Source organism: Myotis nattereri, assembly GCF_964212035.1.
Source record: "Myotis nattereri genome assembly, chromosome: 12".
Classification (NCBI taxonomy): Eukaryota; Metazoa; Chordata; class Mammalia; order Chiroptera; family Vespertilionidae; genus Myotis; species Myotis nattereri.
Window position 1 is genome coordinate 72,471,370 of NC_138087.1, and position 23,918 is coordinate 72,495,287.

The 23,918-nt window shown below is 48.5% G+C and overlaps 1 protein-coding gene across 7 annotated transcripts in view; it reads left to right on the top strand.

Annotated features, from left to right (window-relative positions):
* TNC (tenascin C) overlaps nucleotides 1–23,445 on the top strand; it is a gene marked incomplete at its 5' end in the record, with an annotated part of 63,839 nt that extends 40,394 nt beyond the window's left edge. For all 7 annotated transcript variants that reach the window (XM_081103380.1, XM_081103381.1, XM_081103382.1 and 4 more), the window contains 11 exons: nucleotides 3,883–4,005; nucleotides 5,080–5,223; nucleotides 7,274–7,393; nucleotides 9,593–9,736; nucleotides 10,474–10,604; nucleotides 14,758–14,890; nucleotides 16,456–16,607; nucleotides 17,641–17,737; nucleotides 18,588–18,749; nucleotides 21,183–21,346; nucleotides 22,725–23,445. In XM_081103380.1, the coding sequence (XP_080959506.1) occupies nucleotides 3,883–4,005; nucleotides 5,080–5,223; nucleotides 7,274–7,393; nucleotides 9,593–9,736; nucleotides 10,474–10,604; nucleotides 14,758–14,890; nucleotides 16,456–16,607; nucleotides 17,641–17,737; nucleotides 18,588–18,749; nucleotides 21,183–21,346; nucleotides 22,725–22,835 (1,481 nt within the window). In that variant the 3' untranslated portion in view covers nucleotides 22,836–23,445. The remainder of the gene's footprint in view (nucleotides 1–3,882; nucleotides 4,006–5,079; nucleotides 5,224–7,273; nucleotides 7,394–9,592; nucleotides 9,737–10,473; nucleotides 10,605–14,757; nucleotides 14,891–16,455; nucleotides 16,608–17,640; nucleotides 17,738–18,587; nucleotides 18,750–21,182; nucleotides 21,347–22,724) is intronic.
* Between the last annotated feature and the right edge of the window lie 473 nt (nucleotides 23,446–23,918).

Sequence of the window (23,918 nt, forward strand, 5' to 3'; positions counted from 1 at the left end):
GAGGATGGAGATGAGTCCCCACCTGGGGGCTTCTCCTCCCAGGGCTGGGACATCACAGGGGCTTTGGGCGAGACAAGCTCGCGTTGAGATCCTGGCTCTCTTGATTACAGAAGGGGTGACTGTGGGTAATTTGGCTAAGTCTTTACACAAAAAGAGTCTGATGCCATTTAATTAATGGCGTTGTGAGGATTAAATGAGATAATTCATGAAAAGCTCAAAGCAGAGGGCTGGCACATAGCAAAGTCAGCAAAGGAGATATATTTACATATTCATTATCATTACTACATCATCATTATCATTACAATGACTGCATTTTTTTCCATTCCAAAGACTTCTCCTTCTACCTATTATCTCATCATTTTTTACCCAGAGATACACTTCCTGATTCTTTGGTCAAATGTTCAAACTATACTCTGCAAGGATAATGGGGAATAGTACCTTCACCTATAAAAATTAATATTTATAAAGTGCATGTGTGAATGATCAGTACTGTGAACAGGAGGGAAGGAGGAAGCTGGCAAAGTTAGGAGCTGCTCTTCAGGAAGCTTTCTGGTTTTATTCGATACTTACAGCAGCTCTAAAAGGCACAAGAGGGGGAAATGAAAACCCCTTTCCATACGAGTTGTTTCAAGGAGAATAAAGGAAGATGGTTACTAGCATGACTTTTTATTATAATGATAATATGAAAACTAAGAAGGCTCTTTAGAAGGAAAAGGAAAGACCTACTGCAGGTGGGTGAATTCCTTCTCAGGACTGAGGGGACTGGAGCATAGAGATGGCTGTTGAAAGAGGAAGCAGAGGGAAAGAATCACAAAACCACAGAAGTGATCTGAGAGACCAGAGAGCTGATGTAGTCCAGCCTCTTCTGGTTGTGCATCTCGTGAAGAATCTGAGGCCCAGAAAGGTAAAGCGATTAGTCTAAGGTCACACAGTCAAATTGGGGGTAGACCCAAATTCCAACTTATTTTAATACTATTAACCATAAGCAGGCTGGATGACAGATAATCAATGACTATACAGGGGTGGGCAAAGTAGGTTCACAGTTGTGAGTACAGAAACAACAGTTTATTCTTGCAATATTATTTATTAATTATTATATTATTTACCATACACACAACTGTGAACCTACTTTTGTCCACCCCGTACATACTTGCCACCTCTGACAGGCATGGGGTGTAACACTGGCCCAAACCTTCTCTTTACCAGAGATGGTATTTTGTGATGTAAAGTTTCAGGGCCTATTGAGCTCCAAGAAGCCCCTATAGAAATCACAACCAAGATTTGTACATGTGGAAGAAATGCTGAATCCAGGCAGCCATTCAGCCAAGGGAGAAAGCCTATTCCTTATTAACAAGGACACCCCACCCCCGGGATGTGGATCTGTGTCTCCTTCCTCCCCCAAACCCCGCCTATGGCTGCCCATAAAACAACTGCAGATCAGAGGCAGAGCCTGGTTTTGACCTTGGTTTATAAACACTGTTTCTCAAAGTTTACTTCGGATTGCTGATTTTGTTTTGCTGGTCTTTTCTGGAGGCCCTGCAGTTCCAAAGCCAAAAGGAGAATGAATAATCATGATTTCTCTTAAATAACAAAAGAAAAGGCAGACCCTACTTTTTTGGAAAGCCCTTGCTTTGATTTCTTTCTCTGGGGCCTTGTAGATCACAAAGAGAAGTGTGTGTGTGATTGTGTTCGTTGCTTACTAATAGATCTCAGAGAAATCACATACATCTTATTTACGTAACTTAGGTTATGACTTGTGCACTCCTTCTAGCTGTCATTCCCTGCATTTACAATGGCGCCTCTTCCCTTGTGTGGTTTGAGACCCTCCTTCACTGCAGCCTCCCTTTGGGAGGTCCAGGGTTGCCCGGGGCTTCTTTTTCCTCTGGGAAGTTCAATGCCAACATGCACCTGGGCACCAGCTTGGGGGGGGGGGGGTGCAGAATAGACAGAAAATAGTTTAAATTCCAGTCACCGAGTAAAATGACTTTGTCATTCTTTTCTGGAGGTTCTTTAACTTGTCCCCTTTGGGAGTCCCAGATATGCACCCCCAAGGCCAATGGGGGTAGTCAATGCCCCTTTTCCCAATTCCCAGAATGTTCCTCTTCCCACTGCACCCCACCCTTCCCAGCCAAACAGCCTCTTAACTCCTCCACTCAGTTCTAGTTCAGATGCATTTGAAACCACACACCTCAGCACTCCAATGACATTGTGTCTGGGGCCTGGGTCACCGTGTCTGCAGAGACACTTGTTTGGCAGTCCTGCCTTCTGTCTGACCCAGCTCTTCATGCGGAAGGAGACACGCTACAGTAACAAACAGCCACCCATACGTAGGTAGGCCTGTGGTCCAAAAATACCATACACACTGACCCCGATATTCCACCATTACTGTGGATTCAGGAGTGCATGATGGACGAGGCTCCTGATGCCTGTGGTTTCTAAGATAGGCCGGATCACATTGCCACTTTCCCAGTGAGAACACGGCTCTAGTGAAGAAAGCTGTGGTCTCAAGATAAACCTTCTAAAACGGGCCAGGACCTGCATCAGTGAGGTCGGCAGGAGAGCCACAGTGCCTGAGCTTACACCTCAGCTGGCCTCGCCTACATCTTCCCTGGGGGCTGCCTCAGAATCCAGGGTGGCCCATGGCAGAGTCACATGGGAAAGAAATGAAGGAACGCGCGACCATGTTTACCGTTGCTGCATGCCAGATAGACCCGTTGTGTCTGTTTATCCTCAAACATTCCTGAAGGTCGGCACCCTTTATCACGGGACAGATGGAGCAATTGAGGCTCCCGGAAGTGAAGGGTCCTGCCCAGGTTGTCCAGGCTCTCTGTGGTATTTGGACAATCAGATCATACAGGCTCCAGAGCTCTTGTGGTTTCCAAAGCTCTCCAGGAGAGGACAGCCCAAGGCAGCCGCCGAGTCTGAGGGTGGCTACCAGGTTGCAAGAGGAAGCCGTGGGAGGAGAGAAAAGGACAGAAATGGGGAGAGGGAAAAACACCCTCTCCAAAGCGGTCTGTGGGTTTCAGAACTTCATGATCAACGTGGATTGGAGAGGGGAACAGACAGATGAAGCGAGATCCCTGGAGACCTGAAAACTGTTTCCTGGATTCTCTGATGAAGCACGGTCTGCGAAAGAGGGCAGGAAGCCAAGCCAAAAAACACAGAGAAAAAGCCAAAGGACACGGGGTGTCGGGGCGGCACAGCTCTCCCACAGGTGGACCCAGTGTCCAGGGTGTTTGCCTTGGTGATGGGCCCAAGGTTCCTCCCCTGGCTCTCGACCTCCATCCAGTTCTGGGAATGGGTTTGCCGGGGTGAGTGTCCGTGTGAACATCATTCCAGAATCCTGGGGTTGCGCTCAGCTCTGCTGCCCAGTCCTGGGCTCCAGAAAGGTCACACCAAAAGAATGTTCATTGGAAAACTGAGCCTCTGTTTCCTCCTATGTCAAGTGGGTAACCGTACCTTCCTCTCAGGGCTTTCTGAGTCAGGGCTAACCCTTATCAGTTGCAAAGAACTATACAGTTGTCAAGTCTTGGTACCCTTTAATGAAAGGAGCTAGAAAGCCAAGATTTTTCAAAATGCTAAAATCCAGAATTAAAGGAGTGCGTATTACCCACACTTCCTTAGACATCAGCTGCGGGGCTAACATTCTCCCTGAATGAAACCAAGTGGAGGTCTACAGCCCTGGGCCCTGTACCTGAATGAAAGGAGGGTTGTTCCTATCAAGTCATAACTTGACCACAAAGCACTACACTCTCCATCCTAAAGGCTTGGCCCAGACACAGTCGAGGGGCTGAATTTTTCTGGATAAGGAATCCAGGAAGCATCTTTGGTGAGCAAGGTAGTTAACTTTTCTGCGTTTCTCCTGTGTTTTCTCCGTGACAGCCATGGGCTCCCCAAAGGAAATTCTTTTCTCTGGCATCACTGAAAACTCGGCTACTGTCAGCTGGATGGCGCCCACCGCGCAGGTGGAGAGCTTCCGGATTACCTATGTGCCCATTGCCGGAGGTAACGGACGGGGGAGGGGATGGGAGGAGGAGCCTGGAGGGTTTGGGTGGAATAGTAAAGAGATCATTCCTCTCCTCTCCTTCCCAGCATCATGGCCACCCTTATGCTTGAGGCCATCTGAATAGACTTCAAGGTCCTTAGAAGACACAACCTTGGGAGGGTCATTTTAGGAAGACACCTTCCAGCGCTCACATTCTAACATCTCTGAGAAATAGGTCCCCAATATTGCGTCCACACAATGACCTTCTCTCTCTGAGCACGCTCATCCGGAAAGCTGGTCTTGACCTGGCTGTATGTGAGGTCTCACCCTTGGGTCTGTCTCTCAGGAAAGGACGGGAAGTTGTGACTCAGTAGAACTGGGAGTTCTCGTTTAGAGCACATGGGCTGTAACAGAGACCACGGAGGAAACACAGTCCAGTCTGTATAAAACCATCTATCAGGTAGTGAGCTCCCTGTTAGTGGCAGTGTACACAGAGAGAATGCTAGACAACCTCTTCAGAGGAATGCTATGCTGCAGCATCTCTGTGGGGAGTTTGGCCAGGTGATGTCCAAGCTCCTCACCAGCCCTGAAATTCTAAGAAATATAAATTTTGGACTTTTTAATAGCTATAGGAGTATAAACTTGACCATGATTGACTTCTTTTCTTAAAGAGTAGAACCTCGGCTAGTAAGGGAGCCTATTTATCCCTAACCTAAGACAACGGGGGTTAAATATATTAGATATACATCACATAGTGAGTTTACCATATTCTCTCTCAGAAAAATAAATGAAATTTACTCAAAATGACAGCTCTCTACTGAACGGAAATTTGCCACTTTTAGCACATTGTGACCATGTTTTTCCTCTCCTGGCTTGGTTTTTGGCATCTGCTTGGACGGGAAAAAAAACATTATACAAAAAGTAAGAACTCTTCTCTTATGCCAGACGGTAGGAGCAAATGAGAAGTCAAAAAAATTGGTGTTGGATAAAGATGCAGTGTCATTTCCAAGTCGGATACGCCCATTCGTGGCGGCAACAGTGAGTAGGTTTCAGTGAGGCTCAGCAGTCCCCATGTTGCTTTCACTGTGTTCCAGGTACGCCCTCCACGGTCACTGTGGACGGAACCAAGACTCAGACCAAGCTGACAACACTCTTACCAGGAGCCGAGTACCTTGTCAGCATCGTGGCCATGAAAGGCTTCGAGGAGAGTGAGCCAGTCTCAGGGACGTTCACCACAGGTGAGGCTCTCGCCTTCAGCATTATTGCTCGATGCTCAGCAGCTGGGAAATGTTTCTATTTAGAAAATCTCAGTGGGGAGTGGACTGGACTCAGAGCACCACAGCCCTCATTTCTGGTCCATCCCCAGCCTCTCACGGGCTGCGGATCCTTGACTTCATCCTTAACCTCACTGGGCTTCCCATTCCTGGGGCCATATGGAAGAAAAAGCACAAGTTTGGGAGTCATCCTGACCTGGGTTGAAATCTCAAGTCAACCACTTGTAGGTACATGAGCGGTCAGTTCATTTCTTTGGGCTCTACTTTCCTTCTCTAGGAAATGGATACAATTCTGCTTCCTTTGCTGTAAGGATCACGTGGAACTATATATGTAAAGCATCTGTAATATGATGACTTCACACAATCAGCCTCCTCCCCTCCCTGGCCTGGTACTCTGGAATCACAAGAGATCTGCAATGGTGACAGCTGCAGAATAACTGCTCTCAACTGAGCAGCTACTGTGTTCCAGGCACTGTTACTAATCCCTTTGTGGTTGCACCATTAAAATGGCTGCTATCATTTCCATTTTATAGAGGAAACCACTGAGCCCCACGGCCCTATAAATCATAAATGCTGGAAACAAATTTGAACTGAGGTCAGTCGCACTCCAAACTCTGCATTCTCCTAAAATAAAGGATCATTTTCCTATTATAACCTGATCTGGGCAACACACTGTAAGGAGGGGAAATAATGAATTGCATTGAAGGAGAATGAAGTGGAAAATTTCTCTTCAGGCAGCCATGTCTCTAAACAATTGATCCTTTGATAGATGAGCAATTATCCAGCCTAATCCATTCAAGGATGCAAAGAATGGGCCTCGTAGAAGTTTTTAAAAATACCCTCATAGCCTCAAAGAGTTTATAATATGCAATTAAAACATCCCATCTGAACCCAGAGTCCTGTCCACCCTTATTTCCCCATCGAAATCTTTCATTCATGGATTCTCACAGCAGCACATGGCAAGAGCCAGATGCCTTTCTTTGCGAGGCCCCGTTGTCCTGGTCAGTGGCAGGGGGGTCTGAACAGGCCTGGTGAAGCAGGAAAGAACTTGGAGCGGACAGTGTGGGCCCCCAAAGTACTCTGCCCTCCTGACTAGGAGGCCAGTCCTGGCATCTCTTGGGGCTCAGGCACGTCATCTGCAAACGAGCTCTGATGGCGGCCTCGGTGCTCCGGGCTGTGGTCCTGGAATAGTTGAGTGGTGAATGGGAACGCAGGAGGAGAGTCATGCTGAGCTTGCTTTCTGAGAAAGCGGTGCTGGTAGCAACAGTGATCAGTCACATGGGCCCAGGCCCTGTGAATATCCATCCTTTCTCAGGACGAGTCACTTGGAGATCATGTCTACTTTATCATAAACTCTTTGAGACTATGATGATATCAAATAACTTTAATAGTCCATTAATAACACCCCCTAGCACATATCACACACTTTGCCTAGTTCATGCTTACAGCAGCCAGCCTTGGACGATTGAAGAAAGAGATGTTTGGAGAAGGGAAATGACGTAGGCCACACAGACCCTAGACAGAGAAGCCCAGGTAGAACACAGACCCCCAGCCTCCAGAGTCCAGGTCCATATCACCTACAAGCCATCTAATCAGGGCTCTCAAAGCCCAGAAAAGCCTCGGACAGCCTTCACTCCAAAAGTTCCCTCTGTTTCTGTAGGTTCTTTCCCTTGGGTTCTACCATGATGATAACCCTCATGTGTTTAGCCTTTCCATTTTATACAGCGTATCTCGACGTATAACATCATACGACCATCAGAAGATCACTGAGGATACAGTCAGGCAGAATTACTATCCCCATTTTACAGATGGGGAAATAGAGACTCAAGGCCAGCAAGGAAAGAAGTTGTGACTCAAACCCAGGTCCCCTTGGCACCAAGCTTAAGACTGGAAACTTTCCATGCAGCTGACACTGTGTCTCAAACCAGGAGTCGCAAGCAGCATAGACAGCTGTGGTCTGAGGTCCTACCCATGGCTGCTTATCTCTCTAACACATTACCGTCTCTCTCTGCAGCTCTGGACAGCCCATCTGGCCTGGTAACAGCCAACATCACCGACTCTGAAGCCCTGGCCATGTGGCAGCCAGCCATCGCCCCTGTGGACAGCTACATCATCTCCTACACAGGGGAGAGAGGTAAGCTTGTGTCCAAGGCCCTCCCCACTCTGAGGATGTCTGTTCTGCTGTAAACTCTCCCCATTCTCCCTTTTCTGGCCCCATTTAGTAAAGGATGACAGAAATGCATGGGAAGCTGGGAAGGCCAGCAGTGCCCTTGTGGCTCTCAATTGCCACCTCAGAACAGGGGCTGGGGATAGGTGTGGAGGGGCTTGGTCAGGGGGATGCAAGGAGGCCCTGCCCATATTTCTCTGCTTATTGTCAAGTGAAAAAGCTTCCATGTTGTAGTTACGTCAAGGGAATCCAGTAGGCATTTAAGAAAAACAAAATGGACCACCCGAGCCTGTCCATGCTTCCCCAGCCTGTCCTCCTCTCCTGCGAGGGTCTCCCCCTGTAGGCATGAGCACCCTCCCTAGGAGGCAGCTCTCATCTCTTACAAGGAAGGAGTTCAGACCTCACATCTTCAATAGGCTGTGTTGGGTGGCGCTGGGGAGCCTGGGCTTCTCAGAGGCCTCAGGGGAAGCCAGGAGTAGCAAATTTGACTGTGAAATCCTTGTCTTTGCAAGCATCTCTGCTAATTTACTCAGTGTGCAAATTAAACACTTGTTTTGGGGCACTAGCACACAGCCACCAGAACATTAAACTCAAATCCAAATAAGAGAGGAAAGAAAGAGCAATAGATTCCTTTCCACTGAATGAACCCATACTTTTGTAATGAACTCCTCCAGGAAAAAGTGTTACTTTCATCTCAATGCAAATGCAAGTTTTATATCTGAGGGCTCAGTATTGTTTTACCTTCAGTGACAATAGGAGAAGCCACCATAATCTGTGTCCTGGGCCTCTGAGCATCTTAACTCAGACCCAGCAGCCACCTAAGAGAGTTCTTTGTGAGGGCAGAGCCTGGGGGATTAAGAGGAGGAGCAGTGTTTGCATTTATTCTTTTTAAAAATATATTTTTATTGATTTCTGAGAGGAAGGGAGAGGGAGAGAGACAGAAACATCAATGATGACAGAGGAACATCATTGATCGGCTGCCTCCTGCCTCTCCCCTACTGGGGATCGAGCCTGCAACCTGGGCATATGCCCTGACCGGGAATCAAACCGTAACCTCCTGGATCATGGGTCAACGCTCAGCCACTGAGCCATAACTGCCAGGCTGCGTGTATTCTTTTTATTCTTCAAGTCGTAAATATTCTCTAAGCAGAGACTCTACAGAGTCTGAGAAGATGGTATTGTCTCAGCAAAAATATATCAGGGTACAGGTCAGAGGAATCACGGAAATGCTGGCTGCCTGGAAAAGGGCTTGGTCTAGGGCAGTGATGGCGAACTTATGACACGTGTGTCAGAGGTGACACGCGAACTCATTTTTTTGGTTGATTTTTCTTTGTTAAATGGCATTTAAATATATAAAATAAATATCAAAAATATGTCTTTGTTTTACTATGGTTGCAAATATCAAAATATTTCTTTATGTGACACGGCACCAGAGTTAAGTTAGGGTTTTTCAAAATGCTGACACGCTGAGCTCAAAAGGTTCGCCATCACTGGTCTAGGGGGTGGCGTGGGAGGTTCATACATGTTGTGGTAGGGTGACCAGCTCTACCAATTTGTCCAGGGCTTTCCCAGTTTTAGCGCTAAAAGCCTCACAGCCTGGGGAACCCCTCAGTCCCTGGCTTGCCTGGGTTGTTGGTCCAGTGGGTGGAAATGAACACACACACCTGGGCCCTGGTGTTTGGTGTCCACGTCAGACTTGACGACGGGTCTCAGAAGCAGTAACCAGGCTCTGGCGTGCCTGCTGCCTGACTTTTGAGGTCTCCAAGCCTAATGATTTGACAACATTTGTAAAATTATAAAAGCACATGTAAGTAAGTAAAAGAGAGAGGGACAAGGCATGGGACAGATTAAACGTGGGTAGCCCCAGGCTCGAAAATATCACCTGCTCCTCTCCCCTGGCCGGTCCTTGTCCCAGCGACAGCAGCTGGAAAATTCTCCTGACCCCCAGTTCCCCTTCCTTCTGATTTGGTGCCTGGAAAAATTCAGTCTCCATATCATAAATCTTTTGTATGTGAAGTGAGTGCTCAAGAGAGAGAAAGGGGCGTGAGGCATGTCTGCGGGGTCACTGAAAGTGTGTTAGAAGGTGGTGTGTGCGTCATTGGCCGAGCCTGCTGATGGCTCCGACCAGAAGCAGTAACTGCCTGGGTTTGTGTATTTCATGTTCAGTGCCAGAGATCACACGGACGGTGTCTGGGAACACGGTGGAGTATGTGCTGACCAACCTGGAGCCTGCCACGGAGTACACGCTGAGGGTCTTTGCAGAGAAAGGGCCCCAGAAGAGCTCCACCATCAGCACCAAGTTCACAACAGGTAAAGAGACACCGAGAGCGGGAAGATGCCCAGCCATGGCCCCTCCGAAACAGCCACTCTCTCCAACTTCCTTCCTAAGACAGATCCTGGCAGTGGGATGCTCAGCGTCAGCCACATCAACCACTGCCAGTTCCACCAGGACCTGAAGCAGCACACCAGGTCCTTGTGAACCAAAATGACCTGCTCTCCCCAGGGACTAGGAAGCAATTTTAAAACCAGAGCTTTTAAGTGGAAAACCAGACCCCCAGTGGAAATCCAGTATTTAATGATCCATGTTCTAGGCAGGGAAATATTCTAAGAGAATGATTTTTCCAGGCAAGTTTTCCTAGATGGCCATTGGGTTTCTATACGCAGATCCTTTTACACACTGTAGGGAGGAAGGCCTTGGAGGAGGCCTCCTCTCAGGGATGAGCACCATCAGCATCCATCCGTCCTCTTGTTTAGGAATAAGGGACATTAGTGAATGTGTTCACAGCTCTGTCTCTCTCTCCCCATCCAACCAAGGCCATGCTGGACTCAGGAAAACGTGGCCCCTGGGATGAGAGGAACCCCAGAGAATCTATGTCTTTGGAGATTATATGGCTCAACCGCCTCATGTACAGATGGGGAAGGTTCCCCCCAAGGTCATCCAGGACAATGGTGGGGAAGGATGTGGCCCCAGGCCTCCTGATGCCCGGCCAGGGATTTCTGTCGTACATTGCTGACTGATTTGCTATGGATTGTCTTCTCTTCTCCAGACCTTGATTCTCCCAGAGACTTGACTGCTACTGAGGTCCAGTCGGAAACTGCCCTCCTCACCTGGCGAGCCCCCCGGGCACCTGTCACCGGTTACTTATTGGTGTATGAATCCGTGGACGGTACAGTCAAGGTACGTTGAAGTATATAAATAAATCCCCATGGCTGGTTGAAACGTTTACATTATCCTCAAAGTAGGGAAGAATGATCTGGGTGTGCTTCTCTACCCAGTGCAACTGGGAAACTGAAAAAAACACGAACAGGGCTGGATGCCAGACCTTCTGAATCACAGGCTCCAGCCTCTCATTTTTACCAGGCTCCAGAGTCAGTAGCCAGCCCAGGTCAAGAGCCATGCTCAGAAGACGAGGACATTTTAGGTGCTGGGTTCTTGGTCCTTTATTATTTGATTGAGCAAAAGCTAAAGGCTTCTTCTGTGTTCTGGCCATATATACATCTATTGTCTCCCAGATGGCATCACTCCATGCTGTGTTGAAATACACATCACCATGTTCTTATGACATTAGCTGTTAATACTGTTTACAGAAATGGTTCATACTATTTACTTCCTCAACCCACGAACTTTTTTCTTTTACTTTGTAATTTGAAATAACTTCAGACCTTCCCACAAGTGAGATTTTCCAAACTGAACTTGTTACTGAGTTTTTCATTTCGGTCATTGTTCTTTATATTCCCAGGATCTTATACTTATTCTCTGCACATTCCTCCGTTTCTAGTGTATTGTTTGTGTCCCCTGCATCGTCTTCTCTTTATCTAGGAAGATACATGTTACCGTGATTTTGTTCCACAACCTGCGTAGCTCTTCCTTCTGTTTCGCTGCTGCTGGTTTGGTTGAGGTCTCCACTGTTCCTGTTGGAGACGTCCCGCAATGTCTGTCTGTCCTTTTGTGCTGGAGCCAAGAAGGAAGCTGATTGGGAGTTCCAATCGCACTATAGGCTTGTCAATGTTGGGGCTCACGGTAGAGTGATGGGGCAAGTGACCAGCAATCTTTAGGGGGTCTCCCTAGTATCAGTGCTGTCAGCCTTTTCTCTTGAGCTACTCCAAGGATCCTCCAACTCCTCCAGGCCCGGCTGCCAGAAGCCTCGCTGGAGAAAGCGTGGCTCCCACTGTGCAGGCCTGGGTCTAGGGCAGTGATGGTGAACCTATGACATGCGTGTCAGAAGTGACACGTGAACTCATTTTTTTGGTTGATTTTTCTTTGTTAAATGGCATTTAAATATATAAAATAAATATCAAAAATATAAATCTTTTTTTTACTATGGTTGCAAATATCAAAAAAATTCTGTATGTGTCACAACGTACCAGAGTTAAGTTAGGGTTTTCAAAATGCTGACACGCCGAGCTCAAAAAGTTCACCATCACTGGTCTAGGGTGATGCCATGGCCTCCTCTGCAACTGGCCCTGGTGGACTTGAATCCAGAGTCTCTGCCTGGCTCAGCCTTTCCAGGGACTAAACATCAGCCTTCCTTCTGGACATGAAGAACAGTGTGCAGACTGTCAGAGCTGGAGATCTGTTTCTCATACAGTTTTAAACAAACTGTTATTCAGCCCTGCCCCACGCTGGCCTTCAGCGGCATCTTTGCTTTTGCATACATTCCATTCCTGAACTTGCTGGGCTCTGGGGCATTCATCATAGAGCCTCTGCCAGGCTCTGCCCCGCCTCTACCCCCAGCTCTCTCCATTCCATCCCTCCATGTCATGGCACCACACGCTTTCTGTCTACCAAGATCCTGTTGACATCACATGCCTGTGGCCATCTCCTCAGCTATTCCCCTCACTTTGGGGGTTTATAGTTTATATCCATTTACCATCATTTTACTGGGCATCAGAAGCAAGTAGAGATAAACTGGCATGTCTACTCTGCCGTGCTTAACCAGAAGTAGACACGCATTTCTAGTTACTCTCATGGCCCTTCTCAGAGTCAGTAGAACAATGCACTCCCTCCCTGTGTGAACAGAGGCATGTCCTGCTCTCTCTGGGTGGCAGTGTCCACATCCATAAAATGAGCGCAATGGGCCCATGGTCTCTCAGGTCCCTTCCTGGTCAGGCATTCCAGGACTTGGTGTTTACCTGAAGTCCAAACCTCATTTCAGTGCATCCTAATTGCCTGGAAGATGATTTTGCACAGCAGCCTAGAGAGCTGATAGGTAATTGTATCCCCAAGTAATTCAATGAACCCAGCTTTGTACTTGATCCTTCCCCAAGGGCCAGACCTAGGGGCCACACAAAGGTCACTGGATCACTGGTATCAAAGCTTGAGCACTTACCTGGGTTGACTTTCCTGTATGTCCAATCCCCGCTTTATGCGTTTCACTCAAGAAAAGCAGGCCTGGCCAGTGTTGCTCAGTGGTTGAGCACTGACCCATGCTCTAGGACAGTGATGGCGAACCTATGACATGCGTGTCAGAGATGACACACGAACTCATTTTTTTGGTTGATTTTTCTTTGTTAAATGGCATTTAAATATATAAAATAAATATCAAAAATATAAATCTTTGCTTTACTATGGTTGCAAATATCAGAAAATTTCTGTATGTGACACGGCACCAGAGTTAAGTTAGGGTTTTCAAAATGCTGACACGCCGAGCTCAAAAGGTTCACCATCGCTGCTCTAGGACAACGGTACTCAACCTGTGGGTCGCGACCCCTTTGGGGGTCGAACGACCCTTTCACAGGGGTCACCTAAGACCATTGGAAAACACACATATAATTACATATTGTTTTTGTGATTAATCACTATGCTTTAATTATGTTCAATTTGTAACAATGAAAATACATCCTGCATATCAGATATTTACAATATGATTCATAACAGTAGCAAAATTACAGTTATGAAGTAGCAACGAAAATAATTTTATGGTTGGGGGTCACCACAACATGAGGAACTGTATTAAAGGGTCGAGGCATTAGGAAGGTTGAGAACCACTGCTCTAGGAGGTCACTGTTTGATTTTGGGTCAGGGCACATGCCCAAGTTGCAGACTTGGTCCCCAGTAGGGGACGTGCAGGAGGCAGCTAAATGATGCTCCTATCTTTCCCTCTCCATTCCCCTCTTAAATCAATAAAATGGGAGGGAGGGAAGGAAAGAGGGAGGGAGCCAGGACTTAAAGCATCCTGGTATAGGATGAAAGAGTCCTGGACAGGACCTTGGAAGACAAAAGGCAAGACCATCCTCTGCCACCAATAAATGCTGGAGTGAGAGCAAAACTCCACCCCCATTGGAAAAACCAGGATAACTTCACCTGCCCAGTTGTGAGGGTGGAAGAGGACCTTCCAAGGGCCTCCACACTGACTCATTCCTGCCTAAACCCAGTTGGCTGTGTTTGCAGATTGTAGAGAGCATCACTGTGTTTGGTTAGCTAGGAATTTAGGTTGAATTCCAATCCCAGACACCAGCTAAAAGGTGATTTCACAGGCATTAGAAGCTGGAAAGAAGATTTGAAAAGAAAGAGCATTTCCTGCAAACTAAAGCTGATCCCTTCCTCTGGACAGCAGCGCAGCCACCAGGCACAAGCCACAGGGCAGTCAGCGCAGGCCTTGCCACAACAGCACACGCTGCCTCCCCTGGACATCTCTGTTCTAGAAAAGGGGCATGTGGGTCAGCGCCAGGCGTCATCAGACCATGCCTGCTGAGCCCCGTAACCATCTCCTGACTTAAGAGGTCAGCTGAGAGTTTCTTGAATATGCACCTGGCCAGGCCCACTTCTAGCCCGTATGATCCAGGCAGTATGGGGTGGAGCCCAGGTGTTGCATTATTTAAAAAATTCCCAGAGGGCTGTGAAAAAAAAGAGCCATATTTAGGGACCACTGATATAACTGCCTCAAAATTGAAACCTTTTCTCCTTTGTGCAGCTCATGTGGCCACCAGATTAAATTGAGTTTGTGTCATTCACTTGTTCAAAACCCTTTGAGGAAGCTCCATTTCTAATCCTAATTAACTTTAAGTTCCAATAGCATGGCTTTTAAGCCCTCTGCCCATCTCTCCTATCATCACTCCCCCACCAAATACCAAGTATGGTTGAGGTAGGTCATTGCCTTTTCATATTATTTTCTTTAGTTCTGCCTCTTCTGGCCCCAGGACCTTTGCTCGTGCTGCATTCTCTCCATCTCTGACATCTTAGAAGGGAGCATGGAACCTGGCACAGAGTGAGACTCAGTGGCTTCTTATTGATTAAAGAAATAAACGGACGGATGAATGAATGAATACATCATCTGTGTCCTAAGGATTTATGTGGTCAAACGCTATTATGTTCTTTCTTCTGTCCTTAGGAAGTTATTGTGGGTCCAGACACCACCTCCTACAGCCTGGCAGAGCTGAGCCCATCCACTCACTACACAGCAAAGATCCAAGCACTGAACGGGCCCCTGAGGAGCAAGCTGGTCGAAACCATCTTCACCACAAGTAAGGGCCGCAGGGATCAAACCCGTGAGACTGAACCAGCCCTCCTCTCCGCTGACGGCTACACTAAATTCACCCGTCAACCCTCTGACAAGGATCAGCTCCCTGCACTCCCTGAAAGCCCGAGGAGTGTGGGTGCAAGAGATGGCAGGGCTCATGGTGAAAGGGAAGGAGGGCCAGCAGCGAGAACTACTGGGTTCAGTCCTCATCTCCACCATTTGCTCTGTGTGACTCGGGAAATCACTGCCATTCTACGGGCCTCAATGTTTTCACCTATACAATGGGCTTGATAACCACCCCTTTTTCACATGAACTCTGTGAGAGTCCTTGTATTGTATTTGAACTCCTAACCCATTGTGTGGTCCATTCTCAGGGCTCATTATACACTTAGGGCCCCTCTTTTTCTTCAGCTTTTTCTTCAACATTTGCAAAGCCTGTCCATATTCACTCATGCACAGCCTCCCACCAAACTGGTGTGGTGGGCCAGGAATGCCATCCCCAGTTTTTTGGTGGAGAAACAGAGGCTCCCTTGATTTCTCAAGGCTACACCATGACTCAGAGTCAGCTTTGGGCTCAGTGTTCCAGGACCAGGGAACCGCCCCTGCACCCTGCACCCTGCCACTGCGTACCTTCTGCAGATGTTAGGCATGCAAGGTGTTCCATTGGTGAATAAGAGGAAGCAGCCGTTCCTGGGAAGGGAGGAGTCTGCCTTTGGGGAGCCCTGAACCTGGGTTGCATGGAGCGGACCCCAGAGATGCCTCCTGCACACACCTGCTGAGGGAGGGTCACAGGCAAACGCACCTCTGTGCCAGAACTTACACCAGGTGTTGGGAACACAAAAATATGAGTGTGCCCTAAATATGACTTCAGATGAGGGCTGTGAAATAGACAACAGCTAATGACACAACTTCAGGTGAAGGTCAAGTACAGTGAGGAGTCAGATCAGAAAAAGGACAGCTGTGGCCATCAGTTCTCCTTGCCACCTGCTAAGCACAGGCCCAAGATTGTCTGTATCTATCATGGTTTTAAGTTTTTGCATCACATTACGGCACTTGGAAATTCCCCAAGCATTCTTGTTCTCCCCGACCCCACCTGTCTAAGATCCCTAGGCTGAGAGCAGTAAATGCCATCTCCAGCGTACTAAGGCAAGAAAGTGAGGAATTCAGGACTGAACTCCTGAATTATCTGGTGACACTGAGATGCATCCGGCCTAACAGAGTGCCCTGATCCACAGTGAGCCACCCACTGGGTGCTGGGGACCTAGACAGTCTGGCCACTCCAGGTAGATTGAGGCCAACCTCACACACGGCCATCACAGTGGCTCAGCCCTCCTCCCACTGACATCATTGACAGCTTCCATCAATCTAAGGGACTGAGATGGACGTGTCCCTTAGATCCACAACCTCTAAGCCACACTGCACCCACGCCGATAGGTTTTGTCCCCTCTTGCATCTGAGGGAACAGAGCCTCAGAGAGGGTCAGTCATCCAGCCCCAAAGAGTAGAGCTGAAATCCGCGAGCTCCCACCCGTCTCCCTGCTCTGACGCCACTCTTTCTTCTACCCCCCAGTTGGCCTCCTGTACCCATTCCCCAGGGACTGCTCCCAGGCAATGCTGAACGGAGACACAACCTCTGGCCTCTACACTATTTACCTGAACGGCGATAAGGCCCAGGCTCTGGAAGTCTTCTGTGACATGACCTCTGATGGGGGTGGATGGATCGTGAGTACCACCGAAACCCCAGCACGGGGGCTGGGGCAGAGGGCATGGGGGCGGGGGGGGGGGGGGCAGGAGGGCTGGAGGCCCTGCCCCTGCACTCTGACCCCAAGGTGCATGAGGTTTGTAAGATAGTGCCTGCCACAAGCAGACACTCAAAGATTATCTCTTAAACAAAAGAATGGGGACAAAAAGAAGAAAATATTTTTCTTGTAATTTATGTCTTCTGATCCTTAGCTCTGTGATGCACAAAAATGACAGTGGTCATAAACCCACTGTGTATATTAATTACCATTTGCTCTCTACCAGGCATTGTGCTAAGAATTTTATATGAATTATGTCAATTGCATTACCATATGAGCTGGGTAGTATTTTTTAAATTGACACACTATTTTTTTAGAGCAGTTTTACGTTTACAACAAAACTGAGCATATGGCCCTAGCCGGTTTGGCTCAGTGGATAGAGCATCAGCCTGTGGATGGAAGAGTCCCGGGTTCAATTCCAGTCAAGGGCATGTACCTTGGTTGCAGGCTCCTCCCTGGCCCTGGCCCTAGTCAGGGCATGAGCAGAAGGCAACCAATCAATGTGTTTCTCTCTGTCCCTCTCTCTTCCACTCTTTCTAAAAATCAATGGGAAAAAAATATCTTAGGATGGGGAATAAAAAATAATAATAATAAATGATAAAATGCAACACTATTTTTTTAAAAAATTGAGCACGTGGTACAGTGAGTGCCCCCAGGCCCTGGTCGCCTGGTCTCCCGCCATCAGCATCCCGCCCCTGGTGTGCATTAGTTACAAGTGACCCTACACTGACACAGCATCATCCTGGGGCAGTGGGTGGTATTTTCAGTCCCTACGCTTCAGGTGAGAACACCGCGGCTCAGAGAAGGAGGTGAGCTGCCCAAGTTACCTGGCAAATTAGTGAGGACAGAGCTGGGACAGGCACTTCCGCACGGCCCGATGGTCTTCCTCTCAGAAAGGCGCCTTCTCTTTCCTCCAGTAGCCTGAGTGCTCCCGGCCTCACTGGTTGTGTTCACAGGTGTTCCTGAGGCGCAAAAACGGACGCGAGGACTTCTATCGCAACTGGAAAGCCTATGCCGCTGGGTTTGGGGACCGCAGAGAAGAGTTCTGGCTCGGTGAGGCCGCTCTGCGTGCTTACGTCCCAAACGTCCATTTCTGCCCCCTCGTCACTTGTCCCAACCCACAGCGACCTCTGGGAGAGAAATGGATGAGGGGGAAACAGCTCTGGTAGTACACACTGAATTTCAACTTCTCAGTGGAAAATATTTTAAATTCTCTGGGTCATTAAAAATAAAACTCTGGTCAAGGGAGAGCCAACAATCAGGCCTTAAGAATGAGCCTCGCCTTTAGTCATTCACTGGCCACTTAAGAATTGTCCTCCTGAACCGTTAGCTGCTTCTGCTCTGGGCTCCTGGTGGTGAGATGGGGTCTTATAGCCATAACCTCTGAGCACCCCTGCAAGGTACAAAGTTCTTGTCTTGCACATAGGAAACCAGAGTCTTGGAGGAGAATCTAGCCAATACTGTGAGCATCTGAGCTGCAATGTGAAATGTCCTGAGGCAGCACTACAATGCCCTCCTCCATCCATCCACACGCTCACACCTTCCCATAACCTGCCTGCAAAGGGACTGTCTGGCGGGGAATGTCTATCCAGCTATCATCCCCTCCCTTTCACTTGTACAGAGCTTTAGAGTTTAGCAGGGGCTTTCTCCACCTCACCTCCTCTGATCTTCACAACACTAGGGGTTGGCAGGGCAAAGCTCTCAACCCGAGTTAGCCTGAGGCTTAGAAACATCATCTGTTTTGCCTGGTGTTGCCCCAGCAAGGAGCAGACCAAGCTGCAAGCCCGGGTCTAAGACTCGACCCTCCTTAACACACATCAGCTGCTGCCCTGATGCGGGTGGAGTAGAAACAATAGCCTCTTTCGCTAGTGCTTCTGCATCATCCCTTGCCTGTCGTCCACAGGGCTGGACAACCTGAACAAAATCACGTCTCAAGGGCAGTACGAGTTGCGGGTGGACCTGCGGGACCACGGGAAGACAGCCTATGCCGTCTATGACAAGTTCAGCGTGGGAGACGCCAAGACTCGCTACAAGCTGAAGGTGGAGGGGTACAGCGGGACAGCAGGTACGGAGGGCCACTCAGAGCACAAGGAACCACAGGACCTTCCTGTGTTCTCAGCTGATTCCTCCCTGCATCATCCCTCCCTTCATTCATCCATCCATTTATTGGGTCATTCATTTATTGAGTATTTGAATCCCTACTGGGTGCTAATCTGGAAGAGCTACTATTGGACCGAGCTGGGAAGGTATTTTGGTCACCGAAACAGAGGTTGGGAAGCAGGACATTCAGGGTCTATCTGGAGCTGCCATCACTTAGAAATGTTTAGATTTTAGCATAGACTGACAGAAAAAGTCTCTCAGGGGCCTTCACACTTGTGTAACCCAGTGCTTCTCAATCTATTATGTACATAATAGAGGCCCGGTGCAAGAAATTCGTGCAATTGGGGGGGGGGGGAGGCCTCAGCCCAGCCTGTGCCCTCTGGCAGTCTGGGACCCCTTGGGGGATGTCTGACTGCCAGGGAGGTAGGAGAGGTTCCTGCCACCGCCACTATGCTCACCAGCCGTGAGCCCAGCTTCTGGCTGAGGGGCACTCCCCATGTGGGAGTGCACTGACCACCCGGGGGAAGCTCCTGTGTTGAGCGTCTGCCCCCTGGTGGTCAGTGCACATCACAGAGACCAGTCGATCTGTTTGATTTGCATATTAGCCTTTTATTATAGAGGATGAGCCCTCAAGGGATGCCAGGTGCTGACACAGCCACCGAGGTTCAGTGTTTCTTACAAGCTCCCTGGTGATGCCGCAGTGGGTGGTGTTGCACTCTGAGTAGCAAACAATTCAGTCCATCACCAATTGCTGGAGTCTCTTGGAAGACATCCCTGCCACATGGCCAACCAGCCTCAGCCTGAACACCCCAGGGCAGAAGACTTCCTCAGCACTGTTTTTGTTCTTTGGTCCCCAACCTAGTGCAAATTTCTTGACTTGACACGGCCTCTGGGTGGTGTCTGGTGCCACATTAGAGGAGAAATAAACAAGGACACAGCATGCATTCAGGGCTCCTGGGTCGCATCCTTTGGTGCAGATATTCCCACACATTACCCTCACTCAGTTCTCACAGAAGCCATGCCAGGAAGGCACAGAGGAGGAAAACGAGGCTCAGAAAAGTTCGGCGATTTGCCCAAGTGACACAGCTTGTAGGGAGCAGGCCCAGGTATAAGCCGGGCTGCAGAAGGTGCTCTTGGGAACAAGAGGGATCAGGTCTGAGAGTGTGCCCAGCCCGTGCCACCCTGCCCACTTTGGGTGGCTCTCGGTGATGTGCATGAAAACAGAAGAGATGCTGTTATATTTACAGCCTCTCTGAGCCCTGAAAGAAAACATCTATGATTTTTTTAAAAAAAAAACTCCAGATAAAAGTTTGCTGAAAGCCAGGCTCAGTCAGTGGAAGAAGAGACAAAGCTCTTTAGAAAAGAGAGAGGCCCCTCAAAGAAGCCCCACATTTTATTACCTGGCCATAAATACCTTTGGTGGAGATGGCTTCAGGCAAGAGGGATACAGTTACATGGCAAACAAAGACAAGCTGACTGAGCAGCAGAGTGAGTGAGCCTCCGCCCCTCTGTCATTCCAGCAGAGATGAGCTGGGATGCATCCCTGACAGGAGACACCTCGTTTATCAGTGTCCACCTGCCACGCTCATGCTCTCAGCAGCTTAGACGGGCACCTGCTGCCTCTGACAACCTGCTCCTAAAGGCCAGGGTAGGTGCCAGGGCATCCTGATGCTTTGATGCACTGCGCTGGCCCGGTGGGGAGTGAGGGTGCACAGAAAGAACGGCACTGAAATCTTCCCAAAACTCCATGTGTTCATTTATAAACTAGACTCCCCAAAAGCACTCCATGAGTGGGCTTTTTGTCCAAGAGTCAGGGAACGCTGGTCCCATAAACACTTAGAAATCTGATAGCTGAAGGGTTTGCTTCCAAGTATGGTTCTAAAGATTTGTATTTAGGGGAAAGCATTCTTAAATGCAGATTTCTCACCTTTCTCAGTGAGTGCCTTTATGGAAAGGGAATGCAAAACATCATAAAAATAGCACCAATCATAACTATTTGCTCAACTCTTTTTGGCAAACACCTTATGTATGATCCCAGCAGCACTCTGAGGTGGACAGAATCAATGTGCTAGTCCCATTTTATAGCATAGAAAACTGAGGTGCAACAAGCAGCCTGACCTGTGCAAGGTCACGGCTAGGGAGTGAAAGAGATGAGACTTGAAGCTGGACCACAAAGTCACCCGCAGCCCTCTTTCTACCGCATGCTGCGTCTGTCAGAAATGCATCCGTGATGACACTCATGTCCCATCTAGTCCCATGTGTGATCCTAAATCTGGCCTAGTGTTCAAGGCCGGCCCACCCAGGCCCGTTCCCTTGTCACCTCCAGTTGTGTCCTTCACATCCCAGAGGAGACTCCAGCTGGGATCTCTCAGGTGCATTTTCTCTCTCTCTCTCCCAGGTGACTCGATGGCCTACCACAATGGCAGGTCCTTCTCCACCTTCGACAAAGACACAGACTCAGCCATCACCAACTGTGCTCTGTCCTACAAGGGGGCCTTCTGGTACAAGAACTGTCACCGTGTCAACCTGATGGGCAGATATGGGGACAATAACCACAGTCAGGTGAGCAGACTGAGGGCCCAGGACCAAGCTTGGAAGCCGGTTGGGGGTGAGACTAGGGTCAGCAACCTCAGTAGATGACATGTTTTTCCCAGCACAGCAGGGGGAACTTCAGTGGCATGCAGGTCAGGTGAGTCATAGAAATAGCCCTAGCCGGTTTGGCTCAGTGGACGGAGCATCAGCCTGCAGACTGAAAGGTCCCAGGTTCGATTCTGGTCAAGGGCATGTACCTGGGTTGTGGGCACATCCCCAGTGGGAGGTGTGTAGGAGGCAGCTGATCGATGTTTCTCTCTCATTGATGTTTCTACTTTCTATCCCTCTCCCTTCCTCTCTGTAAAAAATCAATAAAATATATTAAAAAAAAAAAAAAAGAAAGAAATAGCACACGAGGGAAACCACTGGTCAGGTGGATTCCAACACAGAGAGCTTTCCTCGGACAAAATCTTCATCTGACCCCACAAGGAGAGCAGACAAAGGGGAGGCCCTGAGGTGAAGCGGGGTGAGCGCAGGTGTTCCTGCGTCTTACTACGTTGCCTCAGTTACACTTCCGCTCTGAGCGTTATTCACCACCTTGTCTCTTAACTTCAGTGCAATACAAGGTCTTCCAGAAAATTAAGACAGCTGTGTGCCAAAGGAAACTTCTTTTTCCATCCTTCCTCCCAGCTGTGGAAGGAGGAGAAGATGATATAAAAGGCCGTAAGGAGAGCGGGGTGGGCCCTAGCTCTGGCTCTGCTCCAGCCGCTGTGCTAGCTCCTTCACATTCTCCCATTCCATTCCAACCCCCAGTCAGATCCTTGGTAGGCATCCTGTGGATTAGAGACGCCCCCGCACGGAGCTACTCAATTCTGTCACCTCGAGTCCTGGCCTGAATTCTTTCGCACTTTTCCTCGTGATGGCAAGTGCCATCGGCCACCACTTAGTTCCCAGATGGCAGAGCCAACCTCAGGTGGCTTGTGACTAGAGTAACACAGCTGAGTCGGATTCCGCCAGCCCCTCCGGCACTTTTCACCGCAAAGGTCAATAGACAGAGACAGCTGAACTGCCTGGCAGTCACGCTGGAACAGAACTCACCCCGTCAGCTAGGGCAGTGATGGCGAACCTATGACACGCGTGTCAGAGGTGACACGCAAACTCATTTCTTTAGTTGATTTTTCTTTGTTAAATGGCATTTAAATATATAAAATAAGTATCAAAAATATGTCTTTGTTTTACTATGGTTGCAAATATCAAAAAATTTCTATATGTGACACGGCACCAGAGTTAAGTTAGGGTTTTTCAAAATGCTGGCACACCGAGCTCAAAAGGTTCGCCATCACTGAGCTAGAGAGCAATGGTCAGTGCCTACTGGGAACCAACTGGGAGCTCTTCTCTTGTTCTACAGGGTGTTAACTGGTTCCACTGGAAGGGCCATGAACATTCCATCCAGTTTGCTGAGATGAAGGTGAGACCCAGCAACTTCCGAAACCTCGAAGGCAGGCGCAAGCGGGCGTGAACTGCAGGGACACCTGGCTGAGAGGTGTAGGGCCCAGAGGAAGAAGAGAATTTTACCAAAGCACAGTGCAACCCGTCCAACCATCAAGCCACACCTGGGCATCTGGCAGGAGTTCACGTGGACCATGGCGCCTCGGGCCAAAGGCAGGAGCACGGGCCTCCGCCTCTGCGATTCCTTCCTTCGCACCAAAGACAACCTCTCCAACAGGTTTCTGTTGTGTTGTTCGAATCTGCAAAAGCCTTCCAGGGACAGCAGCCAATGGTCTTTCTTCTCGCGGGTGGCTGTGGGCAGGGGGTGGGGGTATCCGCTGTACAGTGGTAGTTTTAGAACCGGCTGTCTTTTACACAAAGCTGCATAATTAATGTTATTTTTGTTCCCAGTGATTCAGTGTGTGTTACTGGGAGCCATCCCCATTTTTTACATTTCATACAACAGAACCCAGAAAAGCAACCCTGTTTCAATGTTAAGGATATAATTAATATTATTAATATAATAATAAGAATGATGATGAAAACTAAGGATTTTTAAAGAGAGTTTCCTTCCCGAAACACATGTGGACAGTACCTGATTGTATTTTTTTTTAATAAAAGCACAAGTACTTTTAAATTGGGCTGTTGTTTCACCTTCCATTGTTGAGCTTGAATCCCATCAAAGCCAAAGTATCTGAACACCAGGGGGTGCTGGAACAGGAAGGTGAGGAGGGTGCTGGTCACGTGGAAAAGAAGGGCCAGAAGGGAGGGAAACACTTTTCTGGACAAAGTTGAACAAGGTCGGAAAAGCTTACACGTTAGATTGAGCTTCTTGCTCAATATTTCCAAGACTAGTTGTTTATGGTTTAAAAGCTGTTTTGTACACCCATTTTCCTATGTGATCGCCTAACAATGTTATGACGTAGATGAGGCGAGAATTGTTATCATTCCCAGAGGCAGCACTGTCTGAGTGGGGGTGCTCACACACGTCTTCACATCAAAGCATTTCCCTGAGAAATGAATGATATCACCCACAGGAGGCCCTCAGCACGGTGCCCGGCACACGGAAGTGCTAATAGGCAGTAGTTATCCTACTATTACTTTACATAGGACG